Raw genomic sequence first — 21907 nt, forward strand, 5'->3', positions numbered from 1 at the left:
AATGTTATTATTAATAATATAACAGATTTGTATCTACCTCCTATTTTAAATATGCACATAAAAAAAACATCCAAATAATTAAACTAATTACTTTAATTGTTTATTATTTTTGTAGTAATTTAATAATATTAAGTAATTACTAGTATAATATTTATTTATGTTATAATTTCCGCGTTTCGCACGTTCAAATTGAGCGCCATTAAAAAAATCAGCTGCTAATTGGAACGTCGCGTTGGCGGAGGTATCAGCGGGTTCACTTTGGCAATTCATGTCGTGAGACGTGGTTGTAGAAGTCCTACAACCTGATGATGAGCTAAAAGGCTCGAAATCCGGACGTTGCAAAACAACTTACTGTGAGTAAGAACTACCTTTTTAAAAAGGATTGAACACCACACTCACTCCATCATTTATCATTTCTACCTTTGCTTTGGTACCAGGGCAATAGGGCAGAGGAGCAACGAGTAAGCCGATAAATTGCCGATGGAAAGCTCAATGAGGACACCTATCAGCCCTGAACCCTTTTACGGCATATCAAAAAACGGATCCATCAAACAATGGGTTAAAAATAAGCCCTCTAATTATTGGGAGTATATTTCATAAAAACTTTATTAAAGAACCATCACAGAAGCTAGCAGCAGAACTACTAAACCTAGGACGTGAAAGGACTAGAATTATAGTAGTGGACACTGCAGACCCTGGACGAATATGTATAGATTCAGAGCAGAAAGAAGCCTGTGAATATTGCAACAGAACATGTCATCTGTTGGTCTGAAAGCCTATGCAGTTCCTACTCCTGGGAGAAGAAGAGTCAAGGCCTGAAGGATATACCAAGGACCTGTTAACAAATCTTTGTGATCAGATAAAAAGTCTTTTTTAAAGTTAACAGAGCTCTAAACAATAATGGAGATTGCATAATTATTGGTCACGGTCCACAAGGTCCTTCTAACCTTAATCTTACTAACTACACTTAGTAAACAGTAAAATTGTGTGTGTGGTTGTGTGTGAGTGTATGTATGTGTGTTAGAATAAGAAGGATTATTTGGCTGAATTTTTAATGTACAAACTTTAAATCATTTCAGACTCCATTTATATTTGAGACTTATCGTAAGCTACTTCAATCAGATGCCCATGGTAATGGAAGCTTTTAGAGCATCTGATTTGGCCATCGCTAGCAAAAGAGTTACACTCCCTGCACTCGTTTGGATGCTGTGGTCTAGAGCGAGATTCGTCAACGATGAACTCTACAGAGGGGTGAGTACAGATTCTTTTATCGTATGAATTCATCCTAATGCCAGTGGTGTTCCAGACGGCTACTATTCAACCAACTAACATTCCCGCAAAAGACTCAAAGACCTGCCAGACGGACATCAAGAGCTTGACGGCCTGCGAGAACTGCACCCTAGCGCAAGACGCCATCACCAGGCTGGTCGAGCTAATGGAGAAGATTTGCACGAACCTGCACATCAAGGGGAGTCAAATCCTGGAAGTCAGGTAGACCGAGTCAGGTCGAGGTTTTCGCAAGAGGGCTAAATGATGGTCAGTAGCCAGTTGTTTACAGAAAGAGCATGACCAACGACTTATTTTACATCACGCAGTGGTGCGCGGTGTCGAAATGGTGCGACGCTCTCCTCAATGACATAGATCTTCTCGGCAATCTGTCCTGGCAGTCCAGCTACCAAAGCAAGAAAGCTCATTCACGTATAAAACAAATAAAGCAGGAAACTACAGACTACGAGGACCGACTCAAAGCCCTAGAAGAAGAGAAAAATAAATTGAGGACAGACATTGATAAAGGTGTTTACTGATTTTATACGTTTTGAAAATCAAAAATACAATTTTTTTACAAATCATCTATCAAAGATATGAATCTAGCTCTATCCATTTAACATTGCTACTGGCCTTTTATTCATCGTCTAAACATAAGCAAGTAAATGAAAGCATAATCACAGATTTAATTTTTTTAATGCAAAATTCATTTATACTTTAAAAAATGGGAATATGATCAATCACTAATCGATATACGTTTGAATCAAATAACTTATTTTCAACAAATTTCTGCCAAATTAAAACATTTTTAAAAACTTTCAATTAATTAAGGTTTTTAGTTGAGATAGAAAAAGTCAGTGTCACGAGCGGGATTCGAACCCACGATCTTCGGCTAGATACGCCGCCGCTCTACCATTTGAGCTATCGTGACTTCGATCCATTCGGCCATTAGCTTCCCATCTCAACCCCACCTTTTGAATTTTCCCTCCTTTTTGCCATTTTTCAAGTTAGGAAGTTAGTGTCCGTGGGTTCGAATCCCGCTTGTGCCACTGACTTTTTTATCTCAACTAAAAACCTTAATTAATTGAAAGATATTAATTGGTCAAGCGGACCACGAAAATTGTTAATTTTTAAAAAGTTTTTTAACTAAATTATTAATTCATTTCCCAAACTTTTTCCAGCCTATGAATCGAAAGCGAACTACATCAAAAAAGTGTCAGAGCTGACGCTAAAAATGAAAGGGAAGAACAGCCAAATTGATGCTCTTGAAAAGAAATGTGCAGAATTAGGTGAAGTGTTAAAAAAATGTATAAATTGATAATCCAGCAGTCAAGAAAAATTAGCTTTTACAGAAAGCATGATGCAATCTTTGAAGAAGGAGTTAATCGACTGTAAGCAATCATCAATCAAAGAGAAAGAAAGATTTATCGATGTGAACAATGAAGTGAAAATTAAAATTGAAGAAATAGAAAAAATGAAAGCAGTCTTGGACGAGTAAGTTTATTGTAAAGATATATTCAGCGAATTATAAATAAATAATTATCTTTGTTGTTGTTTGTTTTTTTATATTAGGCAAACAACAGCGCAGACGTCCAAGTCGTTTGAACTCCAGAATAAGATAGACAGCCAGGAAGGAATAATAAATAGCTTACAGCAAAAAATTGAAGCACTCCACATGGAATTGGACAATTCTGCTAAGAGAGAAGAAACTTATAAACTAGAAATACTCAAGGAGCAGAATCACGGTGCAGTTATATGGAGAAATTATGAAACCCTTAAAGATGCCATTCGAAAACAGGAAGACCTGGTAAATCAATTTTTTTTTAATCCATTACAGTTCGTGGTCCGATTGTCCAAATAACATTTTTCAATTGAATATTTATGAAAGGTATTGGTCGAGATAAAAAATTGTGTCTCGAGTGGGATTCGAACCCACGATCTTCGGCTAAATAAATTGAATAAATTGAAAAATGGCAAAAAGGAGGGAAAATTCGAGAGGTGAGGTTGAGATGGGAGGTTGGTGCCCGAGCGGATCCAAGTCACGATAGCTCAAATGGTAGAGCAGCGGCGTATCTAGCCGAAGATCGTGGGTTCGAATCCCACTCGTGACACTGACATTTTATCTCGACCAATACCTTTCATAATTTTTTGTTTAAATTAAAACTTAACTTTTTTTCTCTCTACCTATGCATTTAAAGATCAACGAAAAAGAACAAAATGAAGAAGCGCTTCTAAGAACAATTGAGCTATTGAAAACTCAGATTGCTTGTGGACCAAGAAGTGAAATCGAACGTAAGCTTAGATTGGACAGCTTAAATTTTCCATTAATATTTCTGTAAACTTCAATATTTCAGTGACCGGAGATCCAATAATGGACATGGAGAACCAGAAAAAGGAAAATGAAGAGACTATTAAAAGGCTGAGTGAACATAATATTCAGATTGAAAAAACGCTGCACAAGCTTTATTCAATATCGACACCTGAACTTTGCTAACTTTAAAAAGAAACAAAAAGTATTTTAAAAAAAAAGTAAATAGGAAAATCAGGAAAATAAAGTTGTCGTGAATTGTTTCATTGTCAATTTATTGTAATTATCTTATCAAATGTAATCGTCTATTTTGTATGGCATGTTTTTTTTTCTTTTTGTAGAGAAAAATTGCGCGTTTTTGCTAAATTCTTAATAGATGAAAATATTATTTTTAATACGATGGTTGGTATACGATTAAAACCATATCTATTTATAAAAGTACATACAAAAGTAAAATGATTACTTTTCCTGGTGCACGGAGAACTAAAAACACTGCTCATACGTGACACAAGATTGTTATGCAAAAGACGAGCATATTTTCAACTGTAGAAGGCTTGACGTGTACACAGGATGTCCTGTTACTCGTGTTACAAACTTTGCCAATAGATTCTACATTCAAAATGGGATCAAAAAATACTAATTCACTATGGTCTGAATCTCAACAGTTTCGGAGTTATTCCCCTTTTTCTGATTTTTTAAGATTTCACGACAGCGCTTCAAATAAACAATCATAACTTCAAAACTCAAAGGATTTGGACAAATCCGTTGATGCCGTTGAAACTAAGTTAAATTTCCAATAAAATATGATCAATACTAAACTTGTAAACGTTGGTGAAATAGGCGTTTTAGTAGCCAGAACTTTGAAAAATAATTATTTTTTTAGAAGTGGAAAAACTTACTATGGTGATTCTAACCTACTATTTCCAAACTTAAGACAAGCAAATTTCAGAAATCGTACTCGATTTAATATCCTTTTTAGTGGTGTAATTGTTTTTAATTTCTTTTTTTCAAAATGAAGAATTTGATGAAGGAAAGGAAAAACCGTGATTGACGGATTAGTAAGGTGAAAAAAAAATTATCCTTTAAAGTTGCAGACGTATTAGTAAATAAGTAAACATTCGCACTATTGTTAATTCAAAATTTCCTTAAGTATTTTTTATTTGTTATTGTTATTAACCTTTCCACCTTAACAATCCGTCAATCACGATTTTTTCCTTTCCTTCATCAAATTCTTCATTTTGAAAAAAAAAGAAATTAAATTAAAAAAGCAATTACACCACTAAAAATGATATTAAATGGAGTACGTTGTCTGAAATTTGCTAGTCTCTAGGTTTGGAAATAGTAGTTTAGAATCACTATAGTAAGTTTTTCCACTTTGAAAAAAAAAATATATATTTTCAAAGTTCTGGTACTAAAACGCTTATTTCACCAACGTTTACAAGTTTAGTATTGTTTACATCTTATTTGAAATTTCACGTATTTTCAATTGTATCAACGGATTTGTCTATACTCTTTTAGTTTTAGAGTTCCCATTGTTTATTTGAAACAATTTCGTGAAATCAGAAAAAATGGGAATAACTCCGTAACTGTTGAGATTCGGACTGTAGTTGATTAGGACTTTTGGGTTCCATTTTGAATGTAGAATCTACTGGCAAAATTTGTAGCACGAATAGCCGAACTCCCTGTATAGACAATATTTTGGTACATCGTTGGATCTATGCATATTCTTGAGGAACAGATCCGCTGTTCTAGTACCTCCGGGTTATAGGAAATTTGAAATATGTTTAGTGTTTGTTCGTATTTTGCCTAATTTGTAATTTGATCGTTACCGATCATTTTGGCCTGTCTGTCCTCGCTAGGTTGTCCTCTCTGACAGAACGCAGATTGTACAATAATGGAAGAAGTCTGTCAGCTCATCGAGGCGCAAATCGTACAGAGGAATCTCACAATAAAATAATATTGTTTATTTATATTTATGCTGAATTAAACAAAAAATTAACACCTGGTAAAACAACCTCACCCTCAACATTCTCAGAAACAAGAGTGCGTACTATGATCTAAAAACTCTACAGTTCTTCAGATTCTTCTTCAGGAACCATCCACTTCCCCACCCCATGGAAATTCTCATCGAACAACAAACCTCGCAAACAAACTGACAATGTTTTTTCGTACTGTCCTATAAGTCTCCTATCTATCATCATAAAGTACTTGGGAAACCATTTTTTGGGGTATGTTATTTAATCTCTTCGAAGGATAGTTCTTACTCACAGTTTGTTTTTCAACTATCCGGGTTTCAAGCTTAAAGCTCATCATCAGTTTGAAAGAGTTACAAGCACGTCTCTTGATATGAATTACTGTGGTGAACCCCTGTTCCAATGAGAAGCTGGTTTTTATTGCCGCTCAATTTTGTAAGTGCGAAAAACTTGAATTACAACACAACTAAATATTACCCTAATAAACACTGTAAGAAAATAATTTTAAATTAGTGATTAATTTGTATATATTTTACTAATTAATTAATAAAATTAAATTAAATCTGAATTTATAGTAGATTAATAAATTAATAATAAAAATTAAATCAATTAATTTGGTTAATTTGTACGTCAAATATTATTTAGGCACATATTTAAAACAAACGGTAAATCAAAATCTATTATTTTATTTATGTGTTTAATTTTACATTTTTTTAATTTCAAATTACTCAAACCAATCTAGTTCCCTCCTTTGTTGAAACTGTGTATTTAAATTCACTAGTTTTCGTAGTCTTCTTGACCAATTAATATCTTTCAATTAATTAAGGTTTTTAGTTGAGATAAAAAAGTCAGTGACACGAGCGGGATTCGAACCCACGACCTTCGGCTAGATACGCCGAAGATTACTGGATACTATTATTTTACGTTTCTTATTATTAAAACCATGTGACTCTACAACCCTGGCTAACTCACCTACTAGGCAGGAAACTTAATTGGTTGAAATGAAAAAAGCTAGTACCACGAGCTTCGGGCGATTCGAACCCACGACCTTCGGCTAGATACGCCGCTACTCTACCACTTGAGCTATCGTGACTTCGATCCACTCGGTCACTAACTTCCTAACTTGAAAAATGGCAAAAAGGAGGGAAAATTCAAAAGGTGAGGTTGAGATGGGAAGTAGTGTCCGAGAGGATCGAGGTCACGATAGCTCAAGTGGTAGACCAGCGGCGTATCTAGCCGAAGATCGTGGGTTCGAATCCCGCTCGTGTCACTGACTTTTTATCTCAACTAAAAACCTAATTAATTGAAAGATATTAATTGGTCAAGTGGACCACGAAAACTAGTGAATTTAATAAAAATAAAATTAAAATCTAAATTTACAATACATTAATAAATTAATAATAAAAACAAAAATTTAATTAATAAAGTATATTATTTCTAGACCTTTTTGTCACGTAACCCAGGAAAAAAATTGCTATCCAAAGGATTAAATAAACAATAAATAACCATCCAGTAAGGCTTTATTGATAGTTAAACATGTTGTTACAAAAAATATCTATCAATAACAATAATCTTTAACAATGAACTTATGCTTGTGGATTTATTACAATACTGGTGTGTCTTTACATTTTTGTATATATTTGTTTAATATATATTTACATTAAAGTGAGGCACAAAAAGTAAAAAATACTTAAAGTCTTTACAAAAATGGATGATTTGTGTTTTTTTGTTAGAAAATACTTCTTACATTGTACCCCAAATTAATTGCGTTAGCCATCCCGAAAGGTATTATGCCTTCATGGCAAACTCATCCATCTTGAGACGGCTAATTGGCCGTGAAACCTTATGTTAACAACCTAACGGCCCAAAGGAAAGTGAAACTCCCCTTTTGAATCGACATAACCAACGTTTTTATTTACCATCATCATTTTTAATTTTTAATTTTCTTACAAAATCGAATCAATCATAAGATCAAAAAATGGATCTAATCATTGACACAATAATCACAGGCAGTTCTTTTTAATTACCTGATTTAAAATTATTGAAAGAAAATGAAAGTACTAAACTCTAAAATTCACACATGAAGGTGATGTAAAATTAAATGTACAGAATAATAACAATAATTATTAAATATATACAAAAAACTACTACTGAAACAAAAAATTACAGATGAAGGAAATTAATGGGCAATGGGAGGAAGCGGAAATCTACAGAATTAAACAAAAAGCGGTAGCCTGCCTCCATTTTTTAAAAATAAGAGAGCATGGGTGAAAAAGAAAATTAAGCTTAATTATTGTTGTTTTCTAGAACTCTCTAGAAACGCTGGACAACCTGTTCGCCAACTGCAAAAGAAAATTGTTAGTAAGTAAATGTAAAAAGCAATTACAAGAATACTCTACAGCCAGCTGTAAAGTAAATATGAATTAGTGAATAGCACTGCCTAACGCCAGATTGTTTAAATGTTTTATAAACTTCGCCTTCACTCAAAGCATTTTAATTTAGATAAGAAGCCTGAAAAATTATTACATTGTTAATATGGTGCTCATCTTTTGAAAATCACATATGTATAGTAAAATCACTAACTAATGAGCTTTCGTTTAATTTATAAATAACCATTCAGTAAAGATTCTTTCGTCATCGATATCAGGATCTATTAAAATTTAAGTTTAGTGTATGTATATGGAAGTTTTGAATTTAAAATCAAGAATGTTCAAGCACAGATAATAAAATAAACAAATTTATTTCTCTTTATGTGCCTTGACACAACAGGACAATTTTTGCACAAAATATCTACTTAAGCAGCAACATTGAGCATTTGGTTTCTTTATAAATAATTGAAAGTTAGCAATAGTTGGTCTTTTATCTGGTATATTGGCATATATATAATTGCCAAAAAATAAGGCACCACATTTAAAAAAAATGCTTTTTGTATTTCTATTTGTTTGTTCAATGCAGCTAAAATTTATACGTTAACTGAAGATTTATATAATTTTTTTGTGTTAACTTATTATGGCTTATCAGCATTAATTTTCTATCAAGACCTCTTTCGAGATACAAGCGTTAAAATTACTCTAGTTCAAAAACTATTGGGTCAATAGCAAAAAGCAGTAAAAGGAAACTAAAAGGTACACTTTGATTTTATTTTCTTCTAAGTAAGTTTTAGGGGGAAATGAAACATAAATCGACTGATTCTTAAATATCACTTTACATAATTAATGGATAATCTAATGTTGATCTTTTTTTTAATCTACCAGAATACACAAAACTGAATTTGTCTTGTACGTCACCCTGCTTCACAGCCTTATTTCCTTATGACAACAGGCTCTCCAACTGTAATTTCAAAAACAAAATTTATTAGGAAAAACACATGCGTATAATTAGTGGTGCCGGCAGTATGCAGTTGAAAATTTTTTTACAATGTGATGCAATTTTACAATAAATGACTGGTAGAAATTTAAATATGAGGCCTTGTAAATGTGTGTAATGTTAAAATAGTTTACAATTGAAAGTAAATAATTGGATAACTTAGCTTAACAACTTAAACTTTTGTTTTTGAGTTTAAGAGATAAAAGAAAATGCAATAGATCAAATTAAATTGTTTTGAATTTTAAATGTTTTGTACATAAATTATCAATTTATCACTGCTAGCACTTGAGCGTCACGTGTCTCACGAGTTGGATTTTTTATATCCCTCTCAAGGATTTCTGGTGTACAAATTGCCAATTTTTGTGTTGGCTATAAAATAATAAAAATAAAACAAAAAACCCTTACCTTGATCATAGAAGAACCGATTGCAGCATTCCAAAGGGCGAAATTCGCAAACTTTCAAAACAAAAAATCCGATAACTCAGTGAATGTGATAGATATGCAGTCTCCTGGTGTTTTAAACTTGGTCGTTCTGTTAATGTAATGGCTCCTAGAAATGTTGTGCCAATTTTGTGTTCAAACATGTGATGTCTGATTATATTTTTTCCCCTTGTGAATAGCTTAGGTTCCTTGTAGATATTTTGTTTTATTACGTTTCATTGTGACATTATTACATTATACAAAATTAAACATGGTTCGTGACAGTTTTATGAGCTATCAGATTTTCAGAAAAAATCAATTGAAATGTTACTTCCATGCATTGATTATTGACATTACACTAATATTGAGTTTTTACTGTTTTATTATATGGCTTAGGTAAGTGAACAAAATTTGCTAAAACTATTGAATATAATTAGTAAAACTAAAAACAACTAAGAAAACATTTGCCCCAAATTAGATGCTTGTATGGCCTTTCCATCAATACCATACATTCTAGTGTTACATTTTTTTTTTTTTTTAATTTTAGTTTAAACATTGCGATTTGGTCATTTCAGTCTGCACACCGCTAGGTTCAGACATGTTTTAGTATTTTGCCATGTTCAGTATTGGATCTGCCTGATTTTTGTAAAGACAAGTTTATAAAGTCATGATAGATATTTGCTGGATTAAGACCGAGATTTTTTTTTATTATTATTGTTCAGTCAGTTTTTCTCGTTGTCCTTTACCTTTTTAATTTGTACAATATTTTATATGATGGAATGTCAGTGTATTTGAGGTTTATATTTTATTAATACTTTTGCATTTGAAAGAAACTACGATAAATATTTTTCTTTTCTCTTTAGAATGGTAAAGGGATATTACTGTTCTTTTCAGGTGGAATATTCAAAATAACTTACAAATTAAAAATATTGTGAGAACAGATTCAATCTTCAAGAGGAAGATATACAAAATGGTTATAAGATTTTAGATTTACATAATAAATATACATTCCTTTGTTAATATTTTAAGGAAGTGATCTTTTATTTATTTCCAAGTAAAACATGAAAAAAATTAAACTAAAAGCTAAAGCTAATACTTTTTAAGGCATATGATCTGACATTTTCTACTTGCATTTACCCTGTATATTTTGTGTATTAAAGGAAAATTTGTACGTTTGTATTAAACAGTCACAAATATCAGACAAAATGAGGGTTTATGAGAAACATTAATTTAGTTACAAGAAAAATAATTATTGTAAAAAAAGGATATTGTATATATATTACTGATATTGTATGTTTCTAAACAATTTGAACTTTTAATTTTACCGGATGCAGTGAATCGCCATAACTTACCTCGGATATAACAATGGAAAGACATACAATCATAATATTTATAAAAACAAATAATTAAAATAAATAAATTTCAAAAAAGTAAATCCAACAAAAGGACATGCAATTAAATATATTAGTTTGAACAAACAACAAAGAAAATTAGTTTTGTAAAAATTATATACACATTTATTAAAATTGTACAAACATATTAATTCATAATCTCACTTATCCCCTAAATTCTTTTTTCACATATTATGCATTTTGGTGCATAGTTTTCCTTATTGTATTTATTTTATTTTTTAAGTAAGAAAGAAATATTAAAATAACAACTTAACAGAGTACTGTTTGTTTTTTCTCAAAAAAATAATAACTTACATAATAATTTATAAAACTATACAGAAACAATATCTACAATGATGATCTCTACTTAAAATGTAACTAACAAAACTGAAAGATTATGAAAAAAAAACAATGTTTAGATATCTAAATACATTATAAGTATATAAATAACTACTTATGATATACTTGTTTCATATGTATATATTTATATATATATAAATATATGTACATGTGATTGTTCAACATATTTCTTTTGCCAACCTCTTGACTAATAGTTATACTATTTGTCTTTTTCCCCATAAACTGTAGAGAAACAATTAACAATTGTTTTTTTTTTTTTTTTTTGTAAAAATGGTGGAACTGATGGATTAAGTAAAATAAAACAAATTGTCAGAAGGAATGTATGAGCATACATGCCATCATGCACATGCCAGACATGCTATAAGGCTTTTTTGTCATCCAGCAGAGAATCCCTGAACGACGATTGATCACCACCTACATTAAAATTTTATCATAAAAAATAATTAGAATTCTTTTTTCTTTTTTTTAATTCATTTAAATTGAAAAAGGAAGCAATTCCTTCCTTATATATATTTTTTGGATTATTTTCTTCTTTGTTCAATATAATATATAAAATCCTGAGTATACTTATAAAATCTATATTATGGTTAGTTTTTATTTACGTATTATTAAGACACAGACAATTTATTTTCACAGCTTACACGATTCACGCGCCCATTTTATCTATCATTACGTTCGAGTGTTACTACAGAAAGGGGGAAAAAAAATCCATGCAATCTGTTAAACAAGATACAAATTAGGGATCACAGGGATATATTGCACAATGGAAGACTATAATACTAGCAAAAAATTCTGGAATTTTCAATTTCTCGGAAGAAACCGGTAGACAAAGTTTTGACTGGAAAATACTCGCTATTGTTTTATTTTAAGTGCTTGTGCCATCGGCAGTTAGCTAAAAATTAAAACATACAAAAATTTGTTAAGTTAGATGAGAGAAAAGATTGTGATAACATCACGTATCTTCAAAAAGGGAAATAAATTAAATTGAAAAAAAAAAAAAAAAAGAAGAAAGCAAAAAATAATTATAACTACTTACAAATAAAAACATTGCTATTAAAATCATAAACTAAGTTACTGTTATGCAAGCAAAAATAAATTTATTCTTGGATAAGTTGGTTAATCGTCTTAATAAAAATCAAATAAAAATACTTAAAGCAGGTATATTTAGGCGTGAAAACAATAAACTACATTTTAATAAGCTCAGTACCACCAAGAGAGAGATCGATCATATTTCTTTTAAATCTAGGTTTTACAAAAATGTCTAGAGAAAGGAGGCACTTGTCGCGTTATTATCTATATAATCGTTCAACTTATGATTGGAATATTTTTTTAAATGCAAAATCTATAAAAAAAAATAAAGAATTTCATTCATTTTGATTTAGGTTTTGCCTACTTAAGACCAAATTAAATTTTAGTAGTTTTTTATTTTAAATCAAAAGGTAAACCATACTAATTTAAAAAAAGACACCTCTTTTCTCTTGATAAATGCATAAATATATTTTGTTAAATAAATAAATTTATAAAATATTTTTTGACAAATATCACTTTTATAAAATTTGATTGCCTAACAAGTGCACCTGGAATCTCATCTGGAAGATTGATTTAAAACCAATTTTTTAACGAATTTTACTTCATCGCGTAAAATTTTGTTATCTTCTTTGTCGCATCACTGGTTTTTATTTTTAAAAGTTTTGTTTTCAACTGTTTTGTATTATAAAAACTGAGTGATTAGATGGCCTTTCTACTATACGAATTTTTCACTTTCTTTCAATGACCTCAAATTTAATCCAAAATCAGAAAAGATGATAAAATGAATTTTTAAAAAAATAGTAATAATAATTGCACATTTAAGTTGAACCACTTGAGTAATAAACATTATGATTAATACTACCATTAAACTCTTAATCCTATTTTAATAAATAGTTAATAAATAGGATTAATTCATTTTGGTCACAGTCAAATTAAGGCTTTTGCTTAATTATCCTTTAAAAATTAACAAAGTTTACACTATACAGGAGAACAAAAGTATTTAAATATTGTCGTTTTTATTAAATATTAAGTTTCAATTGGTTTTATATCATTTTGAAATAAGTGCCAATTTTATTTAAAAATATATTAGTGCTCTGCTCTTTTCACAAAATATGAAATAAAAATACTCAAAAGCATATACGTCTAATGACTTTTCATTTTTCACTTTACAAGAATATTCCGTGTAAAAAAAACAGCCACAAAAGATACAGAAAAATAAATTCCCTCTTCCCTTGATCATATTTACAATTAGAAAAAAAAATTATTGTTTTAACTACACTCTATAAAGTTAATTGGCCACATACGGAACACAGTCGAACATCAAACTCATTGATGAATCTATATATAAAATTCATTTATTGTTCATTATTTTCACAAAAAGGATACTATGCTATTATATAAACACTAAGGCAACAGTTCAATTAAAAGTCTTAAGAGTTATTGGCTTATAGCATTTCAACACCCGTTATACAAAGATAATACGATACGAAAGCATTAAACAACACGAGGTTTGTCCTGTTTGAACCTCGATGTTGGTAGTGTTCAATTTTACAACACACATCACTGCACCCAAATACCACACATGAACCTGACTTGATGATCGATGAAGACTCCTTGGCCAATTTCAACAGGAAACTTAAGGGAAGAGATGACTGTTTCTATACAGTTTTCTTCGGTGTTGTTGCATTAATTTCAAAAGTTTCCTGTTGAATTCTTTTGCATTTTGTTTTTTCTGTTCTCAGTGGACAAAGTTCAGACGGAGACAAATTCATATCACATATGTGATGAGCAAAAAGAAAACAGCCCACATCATTATGATCCAATGGACTGTTTTGAGTGGGTGCTTACCATCGGTAAACTTCCTGGCAACAAATTTAAGGGTTTCATCCAAAAGCACAACTGGAATTGAAAATTTCATAACAGTAAGCCATTCTTCCCCATTCAGTGGTGTCACTTGGAATACAGTCTACAAAATAATTAAAAACATTAAATTAACACCAAAATTGCAACTTTAGATTTTAAATATAATTGAGCTTACGGAAAGGATTTCAACATAGAGGATGACGAAATGGAGTGTAAAAGAAAGAGCCATTGAAGCAATGAGCCAAAGGTTGGACCATGGTGGCATTGTGACAAGAGACTGGTTTTCAGACAAGCTGTAAAGAAAAATGAATTAGTATAAAAAAAAATATTACCCAATCCTTTTTTAATTACTTTTAACTAATTGAAATTTAAAAAAATCACCTGTTCATGGCGTTCAACATTTCAATAGTTACAAGGACAGACAAGGCCATGGTCATAGGATGAGGGTCGTGGAAGATGTGGCAGTCAACTCCGGCGAATTCAGGTCCACCTCCAATACATTGAAGATGGTGAGTCTACAATTCAAATTTAATTATTGTAATTTTATGGTGATGAATTTCGATCGATCCTGTTTAATTTTAAAAATCTTACAAGTTGGTAATAGTTCATCTGTGGTCCATCTGGGCTGTACATGAACCACCAAGCAGCAGCACCAACAGTGGCAGCACCTACATATCCACCAATAGCCATGTAACGGAAAAACAACCATCCAGAGATCAAACCTTCATCACTCTTCCTTGGTGGCTATAAAAAAGACATAAGAGCAAAATATGTTTTGCTGTGTTACTACTAGCACTACGAGTTTAATTCACATCACCAATTAGCTAACACTTGTCACCTACCTTGTTCATGATGTCAAGATCAGGAGGGTTGAAACCAAGGGCAGTAGCTGGAAGACCATCAGTGACCAAATTGACCCATAGAAGTTGTACAGGGATCAAAGCTTCAGGAAGACCAAGAGCAGCAGTCAAGAAGATACTGTCAATTATGCACATATGTAATTAATCTATTATAATTAAAATTCAGGGATGATATATGGAATTTGTAATTTTAATCTTGTTTCCTAATATAATAAATATTTTTTTCTCTTTTATTTACCTCACGACTTCACCAATGTTGGAGGAGATGAGGTAACGGATGAATTGTTTCATATTGTTGTAAATGGCACGACCTTCTTCAACAGCAGATACAATGGTAGAGAAGTTGTCATCAGCAAGTACCATTTCAGATGCAGATTTAGCGACAGCAGTTCCAGAGCCCATGGCAATACCAATTTCAGCTTTTTTGAGTGCAGGGGCATCATTGACACCATCTCCAGTCTAACAGAGATAATGATTAATTAACATTAAATAAAATTACTGACAATTATATAAGAAAGATATTATTTACCATGGCAGAGATTTCATTCATGCTTTGCAAATATTCAACGATTTTGGATTTATGGGCAGGTTCTACACGAGAGAAGAGCCTAGCATGCGCACAAGCTTGTTTCTGTTCGCTGATTGGCAAGTCATCAAATTCACGTCCAGAGAAGGATTTGCCAGTTGTGTCTTCATCTTCACCGAAGACGCCAATACGTCTGCAGATAGCTTCAGCAGTAGCCTTGTTGTCACCAGTGATGACAATGACACGGATTCCAGCAGCACGGCACCTGACAATGGAGTCGAAAACTTCTTTCCTTGGAGGGTCAAGCATACCAACAACACCGACAAAGGTGAGGCCAACTTCATAAGTATAGAATTTAGTGGAGTCTCCAAGGTCCATTTCATCGGGTTTCATTGGGTTGTCAGCGGTGGCAAGAGCAAGGCACCTAAGGGTGTCACGCCCAGTACCGTATTGCCTGGTGAGGTCGAGGATGCGGTTCTTGAGGGTGGCGTTCAATGGCACTTTGGTGTTACCGACACGGGCATGGGTGCACCTTTCCAATACACCTTCGGGTGCTCCTTTGACAAACAGTTTTGGTCCAGTTCCCAACTTGGAGGGTTTGAGGGGAACGCAGTATGAGGACATGGATTTACGATCTCTGGAGAATTCGAGGGTGAATTCCTTCTTCCATTTGGTCTCAAGATCTTGACGTACAACAATAGCGCTTGTCCTCCTGTCCAAACCGGTCTTTGGAAGATTGAAGGGATTCAATTTCTCAGCAAGAACAATCAAAGCAGTTTCAGTAGCCTCTCCGACCTGTTAAAGAAGCGAGAAAATTTCATATAACAATATTGTAAGCATAACAAAACAATTAAGATGATGCACTTTTCTATTACCTTCTCAAAAGCTTGTTTAAATTCATTGAAATCAATAGCAGAGTCATTGCACATGATGCAGATAGTTCCAATTTCTTGTAGAGTTTCATAATCAGCTCCCTTGATCTTCTGGCCTTTAAGGAAAACTTCACCAATTGGCTCATATGTAGATCCAGTGATTTCAAATTCCAAGAAAGAGCTGTCTGATCCTTCAATTTTCTCAAAAACAAACATCCTGCTGACAGACATTTGGTTGGTGGTGAGTGTGCCAGTCTTATCTGAGCAAATGACAGATGTGCAGCCGAGGGTTTCAACAGATGGAAGAGAGCGTACAATGGCATTTTTCTTGGCCATACGTCTTGTACCAAGGGCCAAGCAGGTAGTGATGACGGCAGGAAGACCTTCAGGGATAGCGGCTACAGCCAGGGCAACAGCAATTTTGAAGTAGTAGACAGCACCCTGTAATACATAATAATGAAACTCAAAGTTCCACAGTCAGGTAAAACAAATAATATACCTTGATCCAAGATCCACCGTGGGCAGGGTCATTGAAATGACCAATGTTGATGGCCCAGACAGCAACACAGATGACAGAGATGACTTTAGACAATTGTTCACCGAATTCATCCAGTTTCTGTTGGAGTGGAGTCTTGATCTCTTCAGTCTCAGACATTTCAGTCCTAATCTTACCAATAGCAGTATTCAGGCCGGTTCCCATAACAACACCACGGGCTTTGCCAGCAGCAACATTGGTACCAGAGAAAAGAATATTCTTTTTGTCCTGAAAAAGCAAATTATTATATATATATATATTTTTTTTTTTTAATTTTTTTTTTTTATTTTTTTTTTTTTTTTAAATAACATAAATAGCCAAACAAATTACCTGATTCACAGCCCTTGGGTCAGGTATTGGATCAGTGTGTTTGATTACTGAGACAGATTCACCAGTGAGAATAGACTGATCTATCCTGATTGTTGTAGAATATATTTTGATTAACCTAATGTCAGCTGGGATTTTATCTCCAACTGGAATTATAAACAAACGTGGATATTATTTCTTAATTTCTTTACAAAATTTTCAGTCAAAATAAAGATCCTAAATGTACCTGAGACTTCAACAACATCACCAGGAACAATCTCTTTGGCCCTGATTTTCTGTACACCGGCCTTGTCCCCCCTGACGACTTTACCCATTTCAGGTTCATACTCTTTAAGAGCTTCAATTGCAGACTCTGCATTTCTTTCCTGAAATATTATATATAAATTAATTATACGTTAAAGGATTTTTTTTTGTAATTTTTATAATTTTAAAGATTTGCTTGGAGTTACTCACCTGCCAAACACCAACTATAGCATTGGCAATAAGGATAAGGAGAATGACAAATGGTTCAACAAAAGCTGTGAGCTGGTCATCATGTTCTTCAAATAACGCAAGAACCTGCAAACAAATTGATTATTTCAGCTTTGGAGAAAAAAAAACACATAAAAACAGCCTTTCTATAGTACCTATTCTACGTTTTAACCCTAAAACGTTTGATTTTTAGAAACTAAATGTTTACAAATCGGCAAATGGACCGGAGAGGATCAAAGAGGTGAGGCCAAGTGTTTCTAAATATCAATTTTAAACAAAGCTATACAAAGATTTTTAAGAGTGTTTGTTAAATTTTCACTTAGATTATAAAAGTAATTATTATTTATGAATATATACATTACTGATCTCTCTTAATAATTTATTGATTATTAGTGAAATTAATTATAGCATCCCATTAAGTTAACTACTATTTTATAACAGTGAACACCCCTTTTCATAATGTTTCTCCCTAAAGGATAAAGTTCATTTGTTCATTTTGTATACAAGACTTTTTTTAATCTGATCTACATATTTTATTTCAAAGTTTTCAAGTTATTGCGTATAGATAACCAACCGTTTGTTACTAAATCCAGATTACCGCATATGTATTGTTTATTTGATTTTTAATGGGAACAGAGACAATTAATTAAATGGTTGGGAAGAAATAACAATTAAAAAAACAAGGTTATAAAGAAGTAGAAAAATACAGTATTACAATGAACGGGAATTTATAAGTAAAACTTTTGCTTTTCTTACAATCATACCACTTGGAAAATATTAACTAACTAGCACTATGAGTGCACAAGGTTGACAAAATATTAAATACTGCAAATAATGTAAAACAAGCTTGTAAAATACTTACAAAAGAAATAATAGCGGCTAACAACAAGATTTTAACTAAAAGATCGTCAAACTGTTCAAGGACTAACTGCCAAATAGATTTTCCTGAAAAAAAAAATTAAAATTATTTCAATAAAAACATCATATATACAAATATATAATATATAATATTATATATACATATATCTAACTATATTTGTTTTAATATATTATTTATTTGCTTCCAAGCACAAGAAAGGAGTTGTTAAAAAGTAATAGACTTGTCACTAATCCATTTTATATGTGAGCTTTATTGTAAAGAATTTATTTCATAAATATTTCCACATTTAAGGGTCAATTTAAACATTGTCAGCACATTGGACATTTTACAGCCACTTATAGTCTAGTCGTGAATGTAATTTTAATCAATGTACTCTGACAGTATTAAGTATGTTTTGTTTGGATTTTTGGGACAATTGCGTTAAAAAATACTTACGGATTTGATAGGATTTACAAGCGTTTAAGCAAATAAACCGACACCGGAAACCATGAATCTCTACCTAAGCAGGGATCTGGAATTCGAAACGTCAATTATAAAGGCGTGATATTTTTTTAAAGTGTGAGATTTCTTCTTGAGGTCTGCGAGATTGTAAACTAGCTGCTTGTTCGTTTGCTATCATTTTGGTCTGCCGATCCTCGCTGTTTTGGTCAAGAAGCGTTTCTGTCTTTCTCCATTTTCAATTGATGTCTTCTACATTTCGCATTCAACCCTCTTTGATAAAGGTGGGTTACTTGGAGCACAAATAGTCTATGTTGGACATTTCACTAAACTAAGAACTCGAGTACTGCACATCACATGTTGATTTTTAACTCTTCCAGGCCCAATGATAAAGAATTTTTTCTCTTGACCATATTAATAGTGTATAGTAAAAAAAATTCTCAGAAAAATATGACATAACCGGATTTTCAAGTTTAATATTCACAAGGCCACTTAATTAATAATAAAGAGCTGATTGACTGATTGGCTCATTTTATAATGTGTGTTTCTTAGTGACCTGTTGTCTCATAATTTGTTGAAGTCGTGAGGAACGGTCAAGAAAGAGGTAGTTTAGAAAAAAAACACCTTTTTCATTTTTTTCTCGCGTTTCGGCTTTTATTCGGGTCATCTTCAGGGCATAAAGTGTGGTGCTATTCTTGTGTCATATTGGTTTTGTGCGAAAGTGTTGTGAGGTCTCTCACGTTGGCAAAAAAATAAAAATGGTGTTTTTCTAAACTACCCCATTCATGACCGCTCCTCACGACTTCAACAAATTATTTTATAATATTAATGTACTTAACGGACACACTAGATAGGCAGGATCAATTTTTTGGTTTAGATGAAGGCTCCCATTTTGTATATTTAAGATAATGAGTTAGAATGTAAAAATGCAATGGTTCTATTGTATATTCTATTAATCTACGAAGTAAATTAACTCTATCCGCTCATCTTGGCAAAAATTCATTCAATTTATTCATTATTTTCTAATTTTAAACATAAATAGGCTCGAAAGGTTCCAGACACGTGTGAAGAACTTTTTTCGGATGGGCAATTTTGTCTTGCATGGTTTCATGACAGAAATATCTGTGGAGAAGCGTATTAAAATAACGCAGACCCACTTTCCACAGGGGATAACGTTTTCACAAAATGCATTCCTATTCTGTGATAAAAAATAATTTGAAAAAGATATTTCTCGGTTTAATAAAAACGTATTTATGCTTTTTTTCACATACAGGTATGCATTTGATTGGAATTGTGTACTGCGAGCGCGTGGATATTCCAAGGAAAACACATAAACAACATATCAAAAGACTTCCAAAGCCGTCTATTTTTATTAGTCAATTTAGAAAAGTCTAGGTGGCGAGGAATTTACGAGTAATACAAGAAATTATTTGTTACAGGATCGAAAAACGACAATGTATGCTTAACCCAAAAACAAAAATTTTAACTAATTTGTTTTAGCTTTCAATCGAAAAAAAAATCAAAGTAACGTCATAGTAATAGGAACTGACAACTCACTTCCTGAATGGGAAAATGTACATGACGTTTGGTTTTTACTCGTTCTTTGAAGTATATTTTTCTTAAGTCTTTTTCAACGATATTACAAGACTTCTTGTTACAAAATAACGGTCAATTTTACACAGCAATGTGAGCGGAGGATTGAAAATGTAACATTTGTGTTTTATCATGGTTGTAAATTACAAACGCTAACTCCTGTTTATTAACCGGGAGTCGTGTACTGGTCTCCTACGTCGTTCGTGGAATATTCTCTACCTTATCGCTGAAAACACATGTCGCAATTATTTAAAACTATGCCGAGGCAGGCTTACTCTTCTATGGGCTGTTTTGAAAAGATAATTTTTTCGGATGGCAGCCTTGCTTTTGACGTCGCCCACGTGAACGAAAAGTGGCTCTTAGAAAAAATAAAATAAAAATAATATACATGTTCTAATCTGAAGGGATTGTAAAACGATTCGTGCTAACAAGAATCAACGATAAGGCTCATTTGTGAAAATCGTGCTAGCGGTTAAGTGCGAGAATGAACTAATGACTAGTCAGAAATTATCTACTTTGTCATTCTGTCGTTAACGTCATGGATATAAACCTAGCTTAAAAATTTAATTAAAAATTCAATATATGAGGAAAAAGCATGTTATTTAATCTACTATAAAATGTATGCCCGTGGTTTATCGATGGTACACAAGTAAGCTCCAGACCCCCCCCCCACCATCATTTAAGGTCCAGGAATGAAAACTAATAAATTATAAAATATAAATATATATTGTTCCTGACCTTTGCAAATCTTTTTCCTACGACTCATCTCCTCTTTTACATCTTGAATAAATGTCCAGAAAAAAATATTATTCAACATTGGTTTTCTAATGTATAGAACTACAAATAAATCTAATAGTTATCTGTTGAATGAGTCGATAGAAACAAGCAAACCCCAGTTTGATTTATATATGTTAAAAATATTACAGCCCGAAGATATTTCTAGAATCAGTAATTTTATTACAGTTTAATATTTTAAGGCTTTTAGCGTTAAGGAATGGCGTAAAGTTCTTAAAATACTGCTTCCCCTCCTGTGTGAAAGCACAACAAAATCATTTTAGCCCCCGTGGATATTTCTGGCCTTCGTTCTCACTCATTCTATTAGCCAGCTGTGAAAATCACTTTTTTGCAGAAGGAAAGAAATATAATTAAATTAATATTATTGACGAATCGTTTTTATAATTCAGTAGATATTTAAACGTTTTAAGATAATGAAATTTGTACATTAAGTCTTCTTAGCGCATCAGTTAAACGCAGAAGTGAAGTTTGCTTAATAGTTTATAATGACCAACATACCTAGATAATCCATTTATGTTTAGTGGTCTAATTGACCAAATTACTTATTTCAATTCATTATCCTTTTTATGTAAGGTCTTAGAGTGTCACGACTCGAACCCACGACCTTCGGGCTCAATACGCCGCTGCTCTAACC

The 21907-nt window shown here is 32.3% G+C and overlaps 2 protein-coding genes across 8 annotated transcripts in view; one reads left to right on the top strand and one right to left on the bottom strand.

Moving 5' to 3' along the window:
* Positions 1–1060: 1060 nt before the first annotated feature.
* Positions 1061–3838, top strand: LOC106661641 (coiled-coil domain-containing protein 172-like). 2 transcript variants are annotated; one of them, XM_014385174.1, is made up of 8 exons: positions 1061–1251; positions 1307–1491; positions 1559–1794; positions 2448–2555; positions 2610–2760; positions 2839–3073; positions 3465–3558; positions 3621–3838. In XM_014385174.1, exons 1-8 carry the CDS (start codon positions 1123–1125, stop codon positions 3758–3760), a joined length of 1278 nt encoding a protein of 425 aa, XP_014240660.1. In that variant the 5' UTR covers positions 1061–1122; the 3' UTR covers positions 3761–3838. The 2 variants fall into 2 exon arrangements, with proteins under 2 accessions (XP_014240660.1, XP_014240661.1); XM_014385175.1 differs by having other exon boundaries at positions 2619–2760.
* A 3211-nt stretch (positions 3839–7049) lies between these two features.
* Positions 7050–21907, bottom strand: part of LOC106661308 (calcium-transporting ATPase sarcoplasmic/endoplasmic reticulum type) — a 45913-nt gene continuing 31055 nt past the window's right edge. For 3 of the 6 annotated variants that reach the window (XM_024228402.1, XM_024228407.1, XM_024228404.1), the window contains exons 4-16: positions 18430–18512; positions 17550–17654; positions 17323–17461; positions 17100–17242; positions 16734–16997; positions 16238–16675; positions 15366–16157; positions 15075–15295; positions 14819–14954; positions 14568–14720; positions 14358–14491; positions 14152–14269; positions 13447–14079 (exon numbers count right to left, since the gene is read on the bottom strand). In XM_024228402.1, the coding sequence (XP_024084170.1) occupies positions 13882–14079; positions 14152–14269; positions 14358–14491; positions 14568–14720; positions 14819–14954; positions 15075–15295; positions 15366–16157; positions 16238–16675; positions 16734–16997; positions 17100–17242; positions 17323–17461; positions 17550–17654; positions 18430–18512 (2924 nt within the window). In that variant the 3' untranslated portion in view covers positions 13447–13881. Of the gene's footprint in view, positions 8878–10823; positions 11499–13446; positions 14080–14151; positions 14270–14357; positions 14492–14567; positions 14721–14818; positions 14955–15074; positions 15296–15365; positions 16158–16237; positions 16676–16733; positions 16998–17099; positions 17243–17322; positions 17462–17549; positions 17655–18429; positions 18513–21907 lie in introns of those variants that run through there. The other 3 variants (XM_014384605.1, XM_014384604.1, XM_014384601.1) reach the window with 3 other exon arrangements.

The sequence above is a fragment of the Cimex lectularius genome, unplaced genomic scaffold (assembly GCF_000648675.2).
Source record: "Cimex lectularius strain Harlan isolate CLEC.00 unplaced genomic scaffold, Clec_2.1 scaffold17, whole genome shotgun sequence".
NCBI classification, from domain to species: domain Eukaryota; kingdom Metazoa; phylum Arthropoda; class Insecta; order Hemiptera; family Cimicidae; genus Cimex; species Cimex lectularius.